This window comes from Chiloscyllium punctatum, chromosome 4 (assembly GCF_047496795.1).
Source record: "Chiloscyllium punctatum isolate Juve2018m chromosome 4, sChiPun1.3, whole genome shotgun sequence".
Lineage (NCBI taxonomy): Eukaryota > Metazoa > Chordata > Chondrichthyes > Orectolobiformes > Hemiscylliidae > Chiloscyllium > Chiloscyllium punctatum.
Genome location: NC_092742.1, coordinates 39,776,878 through 39,796,174, shown reverse-complemented (window position 1 = coordinate 39,796,174; position 19,297 = coordinate 39,776,878). Strand labels below are relative to the sequence as shown.

Genomic DNA, 19,297 nt, shown 5'->3' with positions numbered 1-19,297 from the left:
ATTTCTAACTTGGGCGACCGACTCAACACGGACATTTAATATAAACTGACTGACTCCCACAACTACCTAGGTTACACCTCCTCCCACCCTGTCCCCTGTAAAAACGCCATCCCATGTTCCCAATTCCATCGCCTCCGCTGCATCTGCTCCCAGGAGGACCAATTCCAATACCGAACAACCCAGATGGCCTCCTTCTTCAAAGACTGCAATTTCCCCTCAGATGTGGTTGTCGATGCTCTCCACCGCATCTCCTCCACTTCCCGCTCCTCCACCCTTGAACCCCACCCCTCCAATCGCCACCAGGACAGAACCCCACTGGTCCTCACCTACCACCCCACCAACCTCCAGATACATCGTATCATCCTTCATCATTTCTGCCACCTCCAAACAGACCCCACCACCAAGGATATATTTCCCTCCCCACCCCTGTCAGCATTCCGAAAAGACCACTCCCTCCGTGAGTCCCTTCTCAGGTCCACACCCCCCACCAACCCAACCTCCACTCCCGGCACCTTCCCCTGCAACTGCAACATTGGGGAGACAGGCCGCCTACTTGCGGAACTTTTCAGAGAACACCTCTGGAAAACCCGCACCAACCAACCTTACCGTGGCTGAACACTTTAACTCCCCCTCCCACTCCGCCAAGGACATGCAGGTCCTTGGACTCCTCCATCACCAGACCATGGCAACACGACGCCTGGAGGAAGAGTGCCTCATCTTCCACCTAGGAACCCTCCAACCACAAAGGATGAATGCAGCTTCCTCATTTCCCCTCCCCCCACCTTATCTCAGTCCCAACCCTCGGACTTAGCACCGCCTTCTTGACCTGCAGTCTTCTTCCCAACCTCTCTGGCCTATCACCCTCACCTTAACCTCCTTCCACCTATCGCATTCCCAATGCCCCTCCCCCAAGTCCCTCCTCCCTACCTTTTATCTTAGCCTGCTTGGCACACCTTCCTCATTCCTGAAGAAGGGCTTATGCCCGAAACATCGATTCTCCTGCTCCTTGGATGCTGCCTGATCTGCTGTGCTTTTCCACAACACATTTTTTAGCTCTGATCTCCAGCATCTGCGATCCTCACTTTCTTCTGATCCTTGAAGGACACTAGGTAACACGGTATGAAAGCAGGAAGAGAAAAATTGCAATTGATTCCCTGGCTATGATTGGATGGTTGTGAATGAATTAGGTGGGAGCAGAGAGACATTGAGAGGACGGTGTGCTTAACCATGTCAAAGACTGAAGACAAGTCAAAATAGACAACGAGGAAACATTGACATGTATTAAATTTGTATAGGACTCCAACTGTGCCTTTGCTAAGAACTGTTTTGGTCTTGAGATGGGGAAGAAAACTACTAGGAAAATTGGAATGGATTTGGGAAGAGACAATACATCCAAAGACTTTGGAGGGGTAAGGGTAGTTCAAGAGTGACTGGTAATTTGTATGGGTGGCGAGGCTGAGGGACTTTGTTCAGGAGAGACGTGATGATGGCAGTTTCAAAGGAGAATGGGGCAGCACTTGACGTGAGAGAACCATTAACAATATTGATTAACATGGACACAGGAAAGGAAATGAGTAATCAGCAGTTCAGTCAGAATAGATATAAGATATTAGGAGGTGGATCCCATGGATAAATTAAGCTTGGAGAGGGCATGAGAGCAGATAAGAGAGCAAGATGCAAATTAGATCTCGGTCTGGACAAATCCTTTGAACAAGGTTGGTCAGGTGAACTGGTAAAATTAAGGAGCTTGGCAAACGCTTCTGATTGTGTGGTCTAGATCACAATGGAATCCCGATATCTTACCAATTTTAACCTGTGTGGATTTGCAGGCAAGTGAGAAAAGAAATCACCAAGGAACTCATAAGTGATCAAAGTATATAAACACTCCCCTCCCCTCCCCCATGATTCAACTCACAATTTGACTCAGCATTTTGGCTTTAAAAGCTCCCTGGGCTACATAGGACTCACCAGGGTCAGTTAGGTGAGAGCACAGTGGCAGGCTGGGAAGCCATCAAAGAATAAAGCTGAATAGCTGCAGCCATTCCTTGAGGTGAAAGGCTGGTATTGGCAGTATCAGTTCTGAGAGTGTTCTTCTACTGCATCATGACTGTTTTCCAACTTCATAGGGACTATTAATAGAGTCACAGAAGCATACAGTGTGGAAACAGGCCCATTGGTCCAACTCATCCATGACAACCAAGTTTCCCAACCTAAACCAGTCCCACTTTCCTATGTTTGGCCTATATGCCTCTAAGCCTTTCCTATTCATGTATTTGTCCAAATGTCTTTTAAATGTAACTGTACGTGCATCTTCAACTTCCTCTGGCAGTTAATTCCACCTACAAACCCTATCTGTATGAAAACCCTCAACTCCCTTTTAAATCTTTCTCCTCTTCCCTGAAAAATATGCTCCTTAGCTTTAGACTCCTCTATTCTATGGAAGATACCTTTATTATTCATCTTCCCTATGTACCTCATGATTTTATAAACTTTTATAAGATCACCCCTACGCTGCAGTGAGCAATGTCCCAGCCTATTCAGACTCTCGTTATAACTCAAACCCTCCAGTCCTGGTAACATCCTTGGGAAACATTTCTGAACCCTCTCCAATTTAATAATATCCTTCCTATAGCAAGGCATCCAGAACTGTACCCAGTACTCCAAAAGTGGCCTCATCAATGTCCTGTTCAAACCCAGTACAACATTTCAACTCCTGTACTCAATGGTCTGAGCAATGAAGACAAGCATGCTAAATGCGTTCTTAAATATCCTGTCTACCTGTGACCCAAAGTCCTATGCATCTGAACCCCTAGATCTCTTTGTAGAATAGTATTACCCAGGGCCCTACCATAACTTGGAAGGGTTCAGAAAAGATTTACAAGGAAGTTGCCAGGGTTGGAGGGTTTGAGCTAAAGGGAGAGGCTGAATAGGCTGGGGCTATCCTGCAGTGTCAGAGGCCGAGGGGTGACGTTATAGAAGTTTATAAATCATGAGGGGCATGGATAGGCTAAATTGCAAGGTCTTTTTCCCAGGGTTGGAGAGTCCAAAAGTGAAGGGCATAGGTTTGAAATGAGAGGGGAAATATTTAAAAGGGACCTAAGGGGCAACTTTTTCATGTAGAAGCTGGTGCAAATATGCCATGAGCTGCCAGAGGAAGAGGTGGCGGCTGGTACAATTACAACATTTAAAAGGCATCTGAATGGGTTTTTGAACAGGAAGAATTTAGATATGGGCCAAATTCTGGCAAATGGGACTAGATTTATTTAGGATATCTGGTCAGCATGAACAAGTTGGACCGAAGGGTCTGTTTCCATGCTGTACAACTCTATGACTCGAAGTCCTGCCCTTGTTTGTTTTACCAAAATGCTATACCTTGCACTTATCCAATTAAACTCCATCAGTCACTCTTCAGCCCATTGACCCAACTGATCAAGATCCCTTTATAATTTTAGAAAGTCTTCCTCACTGTCGATTATATCACCAGTTTTGTGTCATCCACAAACTTACTAACCATGCCTCCTAAGTTCGGATCCAAATCGTTCTTGGTCTTCATTCGCTTAGATCTGCACTTCTTTTGCTGCAGCACAAAGGCAGCTCTATCTTGACTTCTGATGAGCAACAAAAATGGCAGCCAGGAGGAACACCAACACCAGTATCATTTCCTCAGGCACTTGCTGATCCACAGGACAAAGAATAATGGCACAGATCGAGCTTGCAGGAAGTGAGTTCCCCAACTCAGGATCTACAGACTGAGGAGCAGCAGTCTGAGCACCAGGATCCTGGGTGTTTTGGGGGAGGGGAGCGGGACAGGGATTTTCAGCAGCTCCTATTGCTGATATCTGCAGTATTCAGGCTCAATACTGCATTCTCATGAAAACAAGTGGGCATACATGGCCAATGGGCTTCAAATGGACCTCCTTGCTGCCAGGTTATCTGCCTTTTTTCTCCTGAAAAGAGAGTGTAACAAGTGATTGAACACAGAGAAGGCAAAGATATCATGAAGCAGGGATTCTTTAATCCACTGTCAAATTGAAAGGAAATAAGATTAAAGATGAAAATACTTACATAGAATAAAGCCTGTGATTTAGATTGGGTTCAGGAATCCTTTGTCTTGTCTGCTTCATCTGATGAGCCCTCCTTCACTTACAGGCACACCTTTTCCAGACAGGGCCCATTTGACTGCTCCTGCCATCTTCCCTCACCGTCATCACCTGCTGCTGGACATTCCAGAAACACAACTCCTTGCTTGAAACTGGTCATCCCAACAGTATACATAGCATTTACTGACCATTTGCTAAGCTGTTGCAAGATTAGCAGGTTCAATTGCACTATGATGCCAAGAACATGAAAGTCCACATTAGGGGCAGAATACCATTCTTGCACCAATTACCTGGGCACATGGTAAATGTTGGGACGATATCAGCATTTGCTTGAGAGGGCCTTCTCAGCCTCTTATCAGTACTTGGACCTTCTAAGGGATCCTGGCTCTCTTTTTATGAAGTGAGTGGGTTCAGTGGATGTCTGGGCCATGAAGAGTGTTCAGATTACATGCCACAAGAGACCTCAACAGATTTTAACTCCCTGGTTTTGTTGCTTGGCTTCCTGTCCAATCAACATTATTTCCAGTCTGGTCCTGGAACAATGGTCCCTTGGACTAAATGAATTGGTTGGGCAGGTGGGGCAAGGTTCAATTGGGGATCATCGTTTGGAGTGTATATGGGATACTATGGGTAGGGTAGGCCCAAAGTTTCTTTGTTGGGCCGAGAGACACTCTCCAGTTCCATTTGACAAGCAAGGAAACCTAAAAAAATGCTAAAAATCACACACCAGGTTATAGTCCAACAGGTTTAATGGGAAGCACGAGCTTTCGGGGTGTCGCTCCTTTGGCACCCTGAAAGCTTGTGCTTCTAATTAAACCTGTTGGACTATAACCTGGTGTTGTGTGACTTTTAACTTTGTACACCCCAGTCCAACACCAGCATCTCCAAATCATAAAAAAAAATGCTTTTGCCGGTTTATCTCTTTGAGTTTTTTTTACGACCTAAACCCTTTTCTTGACAGGGAAGGCACTCAGGCTTTGGGCTATGTTTGCAGATTGGGACTGGAATTGAACTAGTTGTGTTTTTAAAGATGGACCACGCTGATGTCTACCATTTGGGTCCTTCTGAGCAGACCAATAAGCTATCTGGTCCATCTTTACTGCCCCACACTTGCCACTATTTTGTTGATGAGTGAGGAGGTCATACTGTCCTTTTTCCACTAGTCTATATCGAACAGGTTTCCTGAGATTATGTGGAACAGTGAGTACTATTATGGCTATAGAAATGAAATAATGAACAGAAACAAACAAGTCTACCAGCCAACTTGTTATGGGCGGAATTTAGGTAAGGCTGGATGATGTAAATTTTCTATTAGTTTCCATTGTATCGTACTGCTGAGGAAAGGTTTGAGCAGAAATCAATGACTTTTTTCTAAAAAAAGTGAAACAGAAAGTCCGTGGAAGAGTTTGCTAGGAGTCAGTGTTAGGATCTCTGCGTCACTATATTCATGACCTGGATCTTGGTTTATAGTGTAGAATTTCAAATATGCAAGTAATATGAAACTTGGAAACAGTGTGAACTGTGAAGACGGAAGTGTAGAACTTCAAAAGAATGGACAGATAAGTGCAGGTAAAAGTAAATAGACTGAAATATATAAAGTGATTTATTCAGTAGAAACAACATGGAGAGACACTACACAGTAAAGACTCCTATTTAACGGGGTTACAGGAGCAGAGGGACCTGGCTGCATGTGTGCATATATCATTAAAGGTCACAGTGCAGACTGAGAGCATGGTTAATAAAGTAAACAATACCATAGGCTTTATTAATAGCAGCAGAGAGTAAAAGAACAAGGAGGTTCTCTTAACCTTATGTAAAGCAATAGGTCAGCTTCACCTGGAGAATTGCATCCAGGTCTGGACACCACCCTTTAAGAAAGATGTGAAGGCATTGGGGAGAGTGCAGAAAAGATGGACAAGAATTGTCCATTCTGTTACATACCAGCTTGGAGAAGTAAGAAATGTTTCTTTGGGGAGGAGATTTGACAGAGGTATTCAAAATCAAGGACAGAGAAGAGAGAGAAAAAATGTTTCTACTTGGAGAAGAATCGAGAGTATGAGGGCAAAGATTTAAAATGGTTCACAAAAAAATCAATGTTGACATAAGGAGAAACTTCTCACTCAGCAAGTTGTTAACATTTAAAATGTGCTGCCTCAGAGAGTGATGGATGCAGGTTCAATCATTCCACTCCAGAGGGAATAGATTGTTATCTGGAAAGGAACAAAGCCCGGCTACAAGGGCAAGGCAGGAGCGTGGCACTGGGTGCATTGCTCCTTTGGAGATTTGTTGCAGCTATAACCAACAAACTGGCTTCCTTTGGTGCTGTGACAGTTCTGTGAATCAAAGTAATGAAGCTGCTAATCTTTGAAATAGCAAGGTTAGTACAACAGGGCAAACACAAAAGGAGGAACCTTGTTGTTTTCTGACTGGTGTGTGCTATGGTGGGATTTGTGGCAGAATCAGATGAGAGATCCAGTGAGATCTAGCTGGAGAGGATCTAGCTGCATCTTGTACGCTTTTGCTGGGTTTCAACCAAGTTTCTCGGTTCGAGTGTTGCCAATTAGGAGGATTATAGTTAGCAAAATGCCTTATTAATAGCACAGCTTGCCTCATTATTATTCCACTTGTCATCTTACTAAATGCACCAAGTAAGCCAAGAAAATGTGACATGGAAATCAGAGCAGGTGCCTGGCAACTTCAATATGCCCCTTGTTCCACCAGACATCACACTGGACAGCACTGGGCAACTTCTCAGGGCACACGCAGTGGGCAATGGCCTCTATACATTGGCATCTGATATATGCCAGCCTCAATTTCAGGAATAGCGGAAGACGGTGAAAAGTGTATCAAGTCACCATCCTCCAGCGCCCTCTTAGCGTACAAAGGACAGGATTAAAAACAGAAACGGAAATAAAACAACAGCCAAAAGAAAAGGAAATGTCCAGATCACTCCCCTGCCTCTGACAATAACCACCTTCAATACCAATTCAGTTCGATGGGCTAGATGCCATAAATGTTCTACATCATTAAAAGAGATGGATCGCCTATTGCTGGGCAATCTTTGCACAGACCTATACAGTGTTAGAATCCATGAGGTAACAAACTTGGTATTTGCAACACTGGTGCTGCAGACTGCAGCATTGATCTTGTACATTTAGTCACAGCCAAGCAGAGCAGATTCAGCAAGCTGTATCAAATGATGACCAGGGACAACAGGTCCAATAGCCTGAAAATATCCAACAAGCCCCTGAGTCAGCAAAAATAAAGCTAAGAACGACAGATGCTAGGGATTTGAAACAAGCAAAAACCAAAATTGATGGAATTACTGGCAGCATGTATGGAGAGCGAGAGAGAGAGAGAGAGAGAGAGAGAGAGACAGAGACGCATTTAACTTATATAAACGTATGAAAACATGTCAATTCCATACCTCAACAACTGAGGGAACATATCCTCCCACACAAGATTCCTTCTGATTTGTGATGGGAGATTGCCACTGGTATTTTCTACCAGTTCCTTCATTCCCGATGTAGGGCTTTTGCCCGAATCATCACTTTTCCTGCTCCTCGGATGCTGCCTGACCTGCTGTGCTTTTCCAGCACCACTCTAATCTAGACTCTGATCTCCAGCATCTGCAGTCCTCACTTATGCCTGACTGGTATTATCTATGCCCAGAATTTCATTAAGTTCTGGCAGCTGACTATTTCGCCAAGTTTTCTTGTGTGCAACACTTCTAAAATACCATGTGTGCATCAAGTTAAAAATCTCACAACACCAGGTTATAGTTCAACAGGTTTATATTTGGAAGTACTAGCTTTCGGAGCGCTGCTCCTTCATCAGGTGGTTGTGGAGTATAAGATTGTAAGACATCACATAAGATCATGTAAGACATGAGTGCATTCATGTATTGGAACATTGACCACCATATTCAGTTTGCTCAGTGGTACCTTGACAAATAATTTCTCACAACGTTCAACTGTACATTAATCCATTATTCCAAGATTTCTGCAAACAATATTGATGAGGCCACTTTGAGAATATTGCATTCAATTCTGGTCTCCCTGCTATAGGAAAGATGTTGTTGAACTTGAAAGTGTTCAGAAAAGATTTACAAAGATGTTGCCAGGATTGGAGGATCTGAATTAGACAGAGAAGCTGAATAGACTGGGATTTTTTTTCCCTAGAACATCAGAAGCCTTCTGGGGATGACGTTAAAGAGGTTCATGCATAGGGTGAATAGTCAAGTTCTTTTTTGCAGGGTAGGGGCATCCAAAAGTTGAGGGCATAGATTAAAGGTGAAAGGGAAAAGATTTAAAAGGGACCTGAGGGGTAACTTTTTCACGCAGAGGGTAGTGCATGTATGGAATGAGCTGCCAGAGGAAGTGGTGGAGACTGGCACAATTATAACATTTAAAAGGCATTTGGATGCGTACATGAGAAGAACATGGTTTAGAGGAATATGGGCCAAATGCTAGCAAATGGGACTACGTATTTATAGGATATCTGGTCGGCACGGATGAGTTAGACTAAAGGGTCTGCTTCTGTGCTGTACAGCTCTATGACTCAATGATTCTAAATGTGATGTTCAACACATTACCTCATTTCCTAAACAAGTAGTCTTGCAGAATACACTATTCATACTGAAAAATCCATGATCATTAAACATAAAGTGATTTGCCAAGATTTTTAAAAAGCTATGTTAGATCTCTATGATACTCCCTTAGACTATAGTCAACCCTCACTGTCCAACTCGCATGTTTGGAAGACTGATCCAACAGTACAAAAGCAGAAATTGCTAGAAAAGTTCAGCAGCATCTTTGGAGAGAAATCAGAGTTAAAGTTTCAGGTCCTGTCACCCTTCTTCAGAATGGAAGATTTCTCTGCACCGATGCTGCCAGACCTGTTGAGCTTTTCCAGCAATTTCTATCTTTGTTTCTAATTCCCAGCATCCGCAGTTCTTTTGGTATTTTTAGATCCACATAGTACTTCCCTCTTGTATTCTTACTACCCAATTGTTGGAAAGAAGTTGCCAGACCTGCTGAGCTTCTTCAGCAATTTTGGTTTTTGTTTGTTTCAGATCCCCAGGACCCACAACTCCACTAATTTTTGTGTCATCTGCAAACTTACTAATCTGACCACCTATATTTTTATCCAAATCACGTATACATATATTACAAACAATAAACATTCCAGTAATGATCTTTGATCAACGAGCAAACAGGCAGCAATCCCAACTTCAACCATGTCAAAGCATCACCATGGCAAGGTACAACATTGTTGAGTCCAGTACACCTACAATGACAGTAGTCAGATCCTGTAAAGAAATAGATGATATATCTGGACTGCACATCACTAATTATCCATCACACAGGATGAAACTCTGATACTGAAGATATCATGTCAGACAACAACTGTACACTTATGATAAATGACACACATCCATCTGTGATGACAGCAAAGCACAGAGTATTGAAGCATCACTAACAAGTCATAACAACTGTATAAGAACTAAATCTGATTGTGCTGAATGTCCACAAAGTGTTATCTGAATTTACAGGGATAATATATCTGGGTGTAATCTTTGTACCTGTTTATCAGAACAAGGGTTCCATTCTTTAAAGGAAAAACGGAGGATATTTTATGATGGCACAGATTCTAGACCAGACAGGCCTATACATTTAAGATAGTCACATGCCATCACAATGTATGATGTTCTAATATTTTTAAAAAACTGCCTTGCCTTCAATCACTCTGTGCATGTAGTCAGTTATGGACATTAAAACTGACTTTGCATCTACATCTGTGATATTATAGTCTTGTCATCAGTGCATTTGTAAATAAATTTCATGGTATCTGACTCAACAGTATCCAGCCGTCATAGTATATGTTATGTGGACTGACATATGTAGAAAATTACAGAATCATAGGAAGTGGTGGTGTTACCAAGGTGCTCTTAATGGTGAGCAGTGAAGGTCCTCACCACCCCACCCAGAATATATTCTGAATCCTTGCCACATGCATTGCTTCTCTTTGTTCATGCTAGAGTCAAATGTGGGCTGGATTTCCTTTCCTACAGGATGTTAATTTATCAGATGAACTTTTATGATTTATGGTCATCATTAGGCTAGCCTTCAATTTCAGATGTATGAATTGAATTTATATTCTACCAACTGCTTTGGAGGGATGTATATTTATGTCCCCAGAGCACTAGCCTGGATTACTAATCTAGTGACATTAGCTCTAAGAGATCAACTTCCTTGAGAAGGAATCAATTAGCTGATGGTACTGCAATTGGCACTGTTGTACAGTAGGGAGGGTCAAAGTGTAGTTCAGTGATCATGATAGGGGACTCTATATTCACAAATGAGTGTTTCTGTGACTGCAAGTAGGTTGTTGTGGAGAGGTGTTTTTCTCACTGGCAGTCTGTGACCAGAGGTGTTCCACAAGGATCAGTGCTGGGACCTTTGTTGTTTGTAATGTAGGTGGTCTTCTTAGTAATTTGCAGATGACACAAAAAATGGTGGAGTTGTGGATAATGAGGAAGATTGTCAAAGAATACCATATAACAGAGATCCGTTGGAAAGTTGGGTGGGGAAATGGCAAATGGAGTTTAATCCAGGCAAGTGTTAGATGCTGCATTTTGGGAGGTTGAAACCAAGTGAAAAGTATACAGTAAAAGGCAGTACTCTCATGAGCATTTGTATGCAGAGAGATCTTGGGTGCAAGCCCATATCTCCCTAAAAGTGATCATACAAATGGATATGGTTGTAAAGAAAGTGTGTGGCATGCTTACCTTCGTCAGTCAGGGCATTGAGTGTGAAAGTTGCCAAGTCATGTTGCAGCTATATAAAACTTTAGTGAGACCATATTTGGAGAGTGCAGTTCTGGTTAACGCACTATAGAAAGGATGTGGAAACTTTGAAGAGGGTGCAAAAGAGTTTTACCAGGATGTTGTCTGCTTTGGAGTGTATTAATGATAAGGAGAAGTTGAATAAACTTGGATTATTTTTGTTTGAGCATTGAAGACTGAGGGAGTGACCTGATAATAGTATATAAAATTGATGAGAACCATGGATAGTGTGGATAGTTGGAGTCTTTTTCCCAGGGTGGAAATGGCAAATTGTAGGGGGCTTCGGTTTAAGGTGAAAGGGGAAAGGTTAAAAGAGATATATGAGGCAATTTCTTTACACATAGTGTGGTAAGTGCCTGGAATGTGCTGCCTGAGGAGGTGTTCGAAACAGATATGATATCAATGTTTAAGAAGCATTTAGACAGACACATGAATAAGTTAAGGACTGGAGTGATAAGCACCATATCCAGGCAATTCGGATTAGTTTAGAATGGCCTCATGGTTGGCACAGACATGGTGGGGTCAAGATTAGAGTGGTGCTGGAAAAGCACAGCAGTTCAGGCAGCATCCAAGGAGCAGTAAAATCGATGTTTAGGGCAAAAGCCCTTCATCAGGAATACAAGGCCAAAGGACCTGTTTTTCGGCTGTACTGTTGTATGTTCCATGTTTAATTTCAAGCATTGTTCTGCTTGACACTTTATATAGTTTTATGTAAATATAATTTGAAGTGAATTGGAGACACTTGAATGTTTGTTGTACAAATTTAGCTCAATTGCTTTTTTTATGTTTACAGGTTTCTACATGTATATAGAGACTTCCCGCCCTCGAACAGAAGGTGAAAAGGCTCGACTCCTAAGTCCTATTTTCAGCACACTGCCTAAAAATCCATATGGTTCCATTAACAGTGCTTACTGCGTCAGCTTCTACTATAACATGTATGGAAAGCACATAGGTATGTGTGAGCAAAAGAAATTTGTTCATCTGTTTGAATTAAAACATGTTTAACAGCATCTTCAGTTTAACATTTACCTCTTTGGTAAAGGATCAATAGAATGCAGAAGAAAAGTGATCAAAATAATATGGCTAACAGGAAACCATTGACATAAATTAAACAATAGATAATGTTAAAAGAAGCAAGATAATAATGTGTATTCTTGCACTATTTACATTGAATCCAATAGGAAGTATTCACTTACAATACATTTTGGACATAGGAATATTACCTTGAAGTGTGGTAGTATCAGTAAATGATAAGAAAAATTGCTAAATATATCTGTTTATTGATCTAAATTGTCTTTTTAAAGTATTTTGTATGCCAAATTTGGAAAGCAACATTTTATATTATTGTATAATGTATAATTTGTCAGTCTCTCTGGGGTTTGGGCCTAGAGAGTTAGGAAAGTGATGTCTTCAGTTCAAGGAGGGCTAGCAATTGATTCAAGGCTGAATCAGCACTGCGAGGATTGGGATATGAATAGGATGGAGGGTAATGTGAGAGTGGAATGGTACAAGTAGGCTGGTGAGAGAGTGAATTGAGGAAGCAGAGAGAAAGAGAAGAGGGAGTAGGGAAGGGAAGACCATAGTGAACCAAAGGAGGAGAATTAGTGATCGACAGGCTTGAGGAAAAGAATTGGAAGTCTTTGGGATCGGAAGGAATGATCCATAGATGTTGAAATGTGGAGGGATGGAGTCGAGGCAGGTAGATGAGATTTGAGAAAGAATGCATAAAGCGATGAAATGAGGGACAGAGGCTTGGAAAGTGGGAGAAAGAGATTAAGAAACAGAACAGAGGAGGGAGTGATGAACGGAATAGAGGAAAATGGTTTCATCAGAATTGGAGGGGACCAACATCCTGGAGATTTGTTAGTGCTATTTGGGAGCCTTTAAACTAGTAGAGATAGGGATGGGAGAACCCTCATTAGTTGTGAGAATAGCAATGAGGATGGTTCTGAATTTAAAAAGAGCATGTTGGTTAGAAAAAACAGGCAAAAGCAAGTCAGTGAACAAAGTAACTCTGAAGAATTAAACTGCATTTATTTCAAAACAAGACGCCTTACAAGTAATGAAGATGAACTCAGGGAATGTATAGGGGCTGGGACACGATAGCTATTATTGAAACTTGGCTGAGAGATGGACAGGACTGGCAGTTCAATGTTCTGGGGTGTAGATGCTTTAGGAAGCATAGAAAGTGAGGCAAGAGAGGAGGGGGAGTGGCATTTTTGATAAAGGCAAACATTACTGCTGTACTTAGAGGGGATATTTCTAAGGGATCATCCAGTGAAGCTATATGGATGGAAGTCAGAAATAAGGAGGGGATGATCACCTTGAAGGGATTGTACTATAGGCCCCCCAATAGTAAGAGGGAAATTGAGAAAAAACTGTGTAGAAAGATGTCAGATGTATGTCAGAATAATATAGTTGTAACATTAGGGGATTTTAACTTTCCAAACATAAACTGGGGCTACAATGGTGTTAAATACTTAAATGTTGAGGAATTTGTTAAATATGTTCAAGAAAATTTCTTTATCAATATGTCAGTGTATCCACTAGAGAAGGAACACAGAGCCATAGAGTCATAGAAATGTACAGCACGGAAACAAACACTTCAGTCCAACTAATCCAAGCTGACCAGTTATCCTAAATAAGGCTGGTGTCATTTGCCTGCATTTGGCCCATATCCCTCTAAATCCTTGCTATTCATGTACCCATGCAGATGCCTTTTAAATGTATCAGCCTCCACCACTTACTCTGGCAGCTCATTCCATATATGCGCCATTCTCTGCATGAAAAACTTTACCTTTAAATCACTTTTAAATCTCAACTTAAAACTTTCTCCTGTAGTTTTGGACTCCTCTACCCTGGGAAAAAGACTTTGGCTATTCACCTATCCATGCTGCTCGCAATTTTATAGACCTCTATAAGGTCACTCCTCAGCCTCTGACACTCCAGGGGAAAAAGTCCCAGGCTATTCAGCCTCTCCCGATAACCCAAACCCTCTAACCCTGACAATATCCTGGTAAATCTTTTCTGGACCCTTTCAAGTTTAACAAAATCTTTTCTATAGCAGGGAGACTAAGATTACTTGCAGTTTTCCTATGGTGCCCTAACTAATATCCTGTACAGCACAACTTGGCATCCCAACTCCAATACTCAATGCACTGATCAATAAAGGCAAGTGTACCAAATGCTTCTTTACTACCTTGTCTACCTGCATCTCCACCTTCAATGAGCTATGAACCTGCACCCTGCTCTGTTCCCTAGGTCCCTTACCGTCTCTCTTTAATACTGGGTCTATATTAGCCACCCTCCAGACTTCCAATGGTACCTTACCAGCGGCTATCAATGAAACAAATATCTTAGTAAAGAGCCGAGCAATCACTTTCCCAGCTTCCCACAAAGCTCTAGGATACACGTGATCAGGTCTCAGGAATTTATCCACTTTTATGCATTTTAAGATGTCCAACACTTCCTCCTCTGTAATACGGACCTTTTTCCAGATCTCACTATTTATTTCTCCAAGTTCTCTAGCTTCCATATCCTTCTTCACAGTAAATGTTGATGTGAAATGCTCATTTAGTATCTCCTCCATCTCCTGCGGTTCCACACAGAGATCACCTTGTTAATCTTTAAGGGCCCTGTTCTCTCTCTGGTTACTCTTTTGCCCTTAATGTCATTGCAGAATCTCTTTGCATTCTCCTTAACCCTATTTGCCAAAGCTATCGCATGTCTCCTTTCTGCCTTCCTGATTTCCTCCTTAAGTATATCTCTCCCTAGTTGTTCTTTTGCTCTGAATGTATTTGTAGAATCTCTATGGATTATCCTTAATCTTATCCACCAAGGCTATCTCTGCCATATTCCTTTTCTTGACCAGAGCCTCAATTTCTAGTCTACATTGCCTACACCTACCAGTCTTGCCCTTTAACCTAACAGGAACATACTTCCTCTGGACTCTCATTATCTCATTTTTGGAGGCCTCCCACTTTCCAACCATCCCTTTACCTGCGAATAGTCTTTCCCAATCAACTTTTGAAAGTTATTGCCTAATACAGTCAAAATTTTCCTCACTCCAATTTAAACTTTAACCTTTAGATCAGGTATATCATTTTCCAAAACTATCTTAAAACTAGCACAATTATGATCACTGACTCCATGGTTATGGAAAAGGATGGACCTTGTATAAAAGTTAAAGTTCTAAATGGGATTGAGGCAAATTTTGACAGTATGAGACAGGAACTTTCAAAAGTTGATCTGAGTAGTCTGTTCGCAGGTAAAGGGGATGACTGGCAAGTGAGATGTTTTCCAAAAGTGAGATAACAAGCGTTCAGAGGAATTATGTTCCAGTTAAAGTGAAGGGTAAGGCTGGTAAGAATATGGAACAACAGATGAATAAATATATTGAAGCTCTGGTCAAGGATAATTAGAAGTAATATATAAGGTATAAAAAAACTGGAATCAAATGAATTTCTTGAAGAGATGAGGGGTAGGGGCATTTTCTTAACAGGGAAATCAGGAGGGCAAAAAGGAAATTTGAGATAGCCTTGGTTGGTAAGGTTAAGGATAATCCAAAGAGATTCTACAAGTAGATTAAGAGCAAAAGCATAGGGCCCCTTAAAGATCAACAAGCTTGTTTATGGGTGGAACCACAGATGATGGGAGACATGTTAAACTCATACTCCATGCCAGTTTTTAATGTGGAGAAAGAAATAGAGGCTAGGGAACTTGGGGAAGTAAATATTAATGTCTTGACAACAGTCCACGTGTCAGAAGAGGAAGTGCTGGAGGTCCTAAAAATGTGAAGGTGGATAAATCAGAGGGACCTGATCAAATGTATCCCAGAACATTGTGGGAAGTTAGGGAAGAATTTGTGGGGCCCCTAGCAGAGATACTTATATGATCTACAGCCCCAGTTGAGGTGCTGAAGGAATGGAGGGTGGCTAATGTTGTGCTTTTATTCAAAGAAGGTTGTAATGACATGTGAACCGAAATTCAGTGATGAGTCAGTAGTTGGACGGAATTCTCAGAGATGGATTTCCATGCATTTGGAGAGGCAAGGATTGATTATGGTTTGAAAGTGCTAGTGTTGGACTAGGGTAAGCAAAGTTAAAGATCAGACAGCCCCAGGTTATAATCCAAAAGGTTTATTTGGACGTACAAGCTTTCAGAGCGCTGCTCCTTCATCAGGTAGCTAGTAGGGCAGGATCATAGGGCACAGAATTTATAGTAAAACAATTGATTAGAGATAGTCAACGTGACTTTGCGCATGGGAAACCATGTGTCACAGACCTGATGGAGTTTGTTGCGGACATAACCAAAACATATGGTGAGGGTAGAGTGGTAAACGTTGTCTGTATGGACTTTAGTAACGTCTTTGACAAGCTTCTACAGGGTAGACTAATTAGATCACATGGGATTCAGGAAGAATTTGCCAATTGGATACAAAATTAGCTTGACGGTAGGAGACAGGATATTGGTGGAGGGTTGGTTTTCGGAATGGAAAGTGAGATGCTTTCGGACTGGAAGCCTGTGACCAGCTGTATTCCAAAGGAATCAGTGATGGGTCTACTTTTGTTTGTCATTTATATAAATAATTTTGATGAGAAGTTAGGAGCATTGTTAGTAAGTTTGTGGATGACACCAAAATTGGTGCTATAGTCGACAGTGAAAAAGGTTATCTAAGGTTACAAAGGGATCTTGATCAATTGGATCAATGGGCTGAGCAGTGGCAGATAGAGTTTAATTTGTATAAATGCGAGATATTACACTTTGGTAAAACAAGCAAGATCAGGACTTATCTAGGTAATGGTAAGGCCCTGGGTAATGTTGTCAAACATAGAGACCTGAGGGTTCAGATACACAGTTCTTTGGAAGTTGCATAACAGGTAAACAGAGTGGTTAAGAAAGCATTGATCACACTTGCCTTCATTGCTCAGACCGTTGAGTATAGGAGTTGGGATGTCATATTGAGGTTGTAAAGAACATTGGTGAGGCCAGTTTTGGAGTACTGGGTACAGTTCTGCTCATCCTGTTACAGGAAGGATATTACTAAGTTGGAGAGGATTCAGAAAATATTTACCAGAAAATATTTCTGGAAGGTTTGAGTTACAAGGAGAGACTGGATAGGTTGGGGCGTTTTTCTCTAGAGTGTAGGAGGTTGAGGGATGACCTTATAAACGTTTATAAGATCATGAGGGGCATAAATAAGGTGAATAGCAAAGGGTAGGTGAGTTCAAATCTGGGGGACATATTTTTGAAGTGAGAGGAGAAAGATTTAAAAGGGATCTGAGGGGCAACCTTTTTGTTGATTAAGCAACATTATACTCTAAGAACTTTTTACTTTTCAAAGCATTCTTTTAGCTGGGGGTTGTGACAAGCTGCAAAGTTTTGATACATAGTAAGTTGCCCAAGCAGAACCATTGAAAATTTCAGATTGATTCTGCAGTGGTGACACTTGTGATGGAATGTCACCATTCTCTGATTTGCATAAAGGCAAACTGTGTTGCATCAGATGCAATTTAGCAAAGTGCTCTGACCTTTTGGAGAACAGTCAGCAGGAACTCTCAAGTTGGTATGGGAATGTTGATAATCGGCACAGTGTTCCAAATGAATTAGGATCCTATTTACAACCAACAAATCACTCAACCTCTCTATTGATCCATGGTGCCGAATGTTGCAGATGCTGGAAATCTGCAAACAAAACAGAAAATGCTGGAAATACTTGGCAATATGTGTGGAAAGAGAATTGGGATTAAATGGACTGAACGTTTCTGGCCACCAGATGTCAGAAAAGCAGAAGGAGGAATTGGTAAAGTAGCCGAGTTGGATTGGGTTCGTGGGGCTCCCTGATGCTATTCTTTTCTTTTTATTCCATCATATGTTGTGGGCAATGTTGGATAGGACAGCATTTATTACCTATCCCTAATTGCCCTGATGGCAGTTAAGTGTCAACCACATTGCTGCAGGTCTGGAGTCATGTGTACACCAGACCAAATCAAGGACGGCAGTTTCCTTCCCTAAAGAACATTAATGAATCAGATGGGCTTTGCTGATGCAAAATGGTCTGCAAATGGTCATCATTAGACTCCTCATTCCAGATATTTATTGAATTCAAATTCCACCATTTGCCAGCATTCAAACCTGGGTCCACGGAACATGACCTGGATCTCTAGGTTAATTGTCTAGAAATAGTATCATTGACCGTCTCCACTCCGACCACAGACAAAGTTACTCAGTAGTAAATAGGAAGCAGGTTGTGGTTTGAATTGACTGTGGGCTGGCAGGAGTCTTGCTTTGTTAAGGCCCAAATAGTCTCTTTGTGGCAGGATGTGCAGAGAAGGACATGGACATTGGAGAAAGTGAGCAGATCAGCATCAAAATGGGTTGCACTGGAAAAGCATAGCAGGTCAGGCAGCATCTGAGAAGCAGGAGAATCAATATTTCAGATATAAGCCCTTCATCAGGAAACAAGGGCCTTCGAAACTTCGATTCTCTTGTTCCTCAGATACTACCTGACCTGCTGTGCTTTTGCAGTGCCACATTTTTCGACATGGACATTGGAGTCAATACAAGTAACAATGGCAGCCTATGCAACCACAATAGTTTCCTCGAAAGGGATTTTCTTTATACCTTCTCACCTCTAAACATTTATTGTCAATTTGGTTAAGCTATGTCAAGCTTGAGAGGTCATATAATGTTGTCAAAAGAAGTGTATTATTCTAACAGTAAAAACAATAAAAATAAAAATATCAAAACTTTGCATTTTCACACAGGCAAATGAACAACAGAAAATATCTATTTAAAACACCTATCTTGCAATAAACCTATTTAAAATAGGAAGTGCTTACAAATGAAAATGCTTTATGATTTTTTAAATTAGCTTATATCCACACTTTTAATCTGGAGCAACAGAAAAGCAATGTCAAAAATCAGTATTTACCCAAAAGAAACAACAATACAAGCAGGCATAAAATTTAAAGCACGTGTTTCATGATCTTTGGAAGATGTTCTCAAATAATTAGCTAAGAAGTGGCCATTGCCATCTGTGACCAAAAAGGCCTCAACTGTAACCAATATGATGGTGTGTAATTGATATGACCATTTGGAATTCCATGTCAGATTAATGGTGAACAGGGGTGCAACTTCAACAACAAGATGCCACAGGCGCTTTGCAAGGTCTATGGCATTCCCACCCTCCATCAGCCAAAGGATAATTCAACAGAGCTCCGCCTGACTGCGTATACACTTGCCTTCTGCGACTGAACAAAAGGGGTCAGAATACCTTAAGAGCTGTTTTATGCTTCTAATAGCACCCCACACTCATCCACATACTATTCAGCATGCTTTCCCCTTTATA

At 41.5% G+C, this 19,297-nt stretch overlaps 1 protein-coding gene across 3 annotated transcripts in view; it reads left to right on the top strand.

Moving 5' to 3' along the window:
- The window catches only part of mdga2a (MAM domain containing glycosylphosphatidylinositol anchor 2a), a 908,723-nt gene that overhangs the window by 838,293 nt on the left and 51,133 nt on the right, over nucleotides 1-19,297 (top strand). For all 3 annotated transcript variants that reach the window (XM_072568467.1, XM_072568466.1, XM_072568464.1), the window contains one exon: nucleotides 11,741-11,899. In XM_072568467.1, coding sequence (XP_072424568.1) covers nucleotides 11,741-11,899 — 159 coding nt within the window. The remainder of the gene's footprint in view (nucleotides 1-11,740; nucleotides 11,900-19,297) is intronic.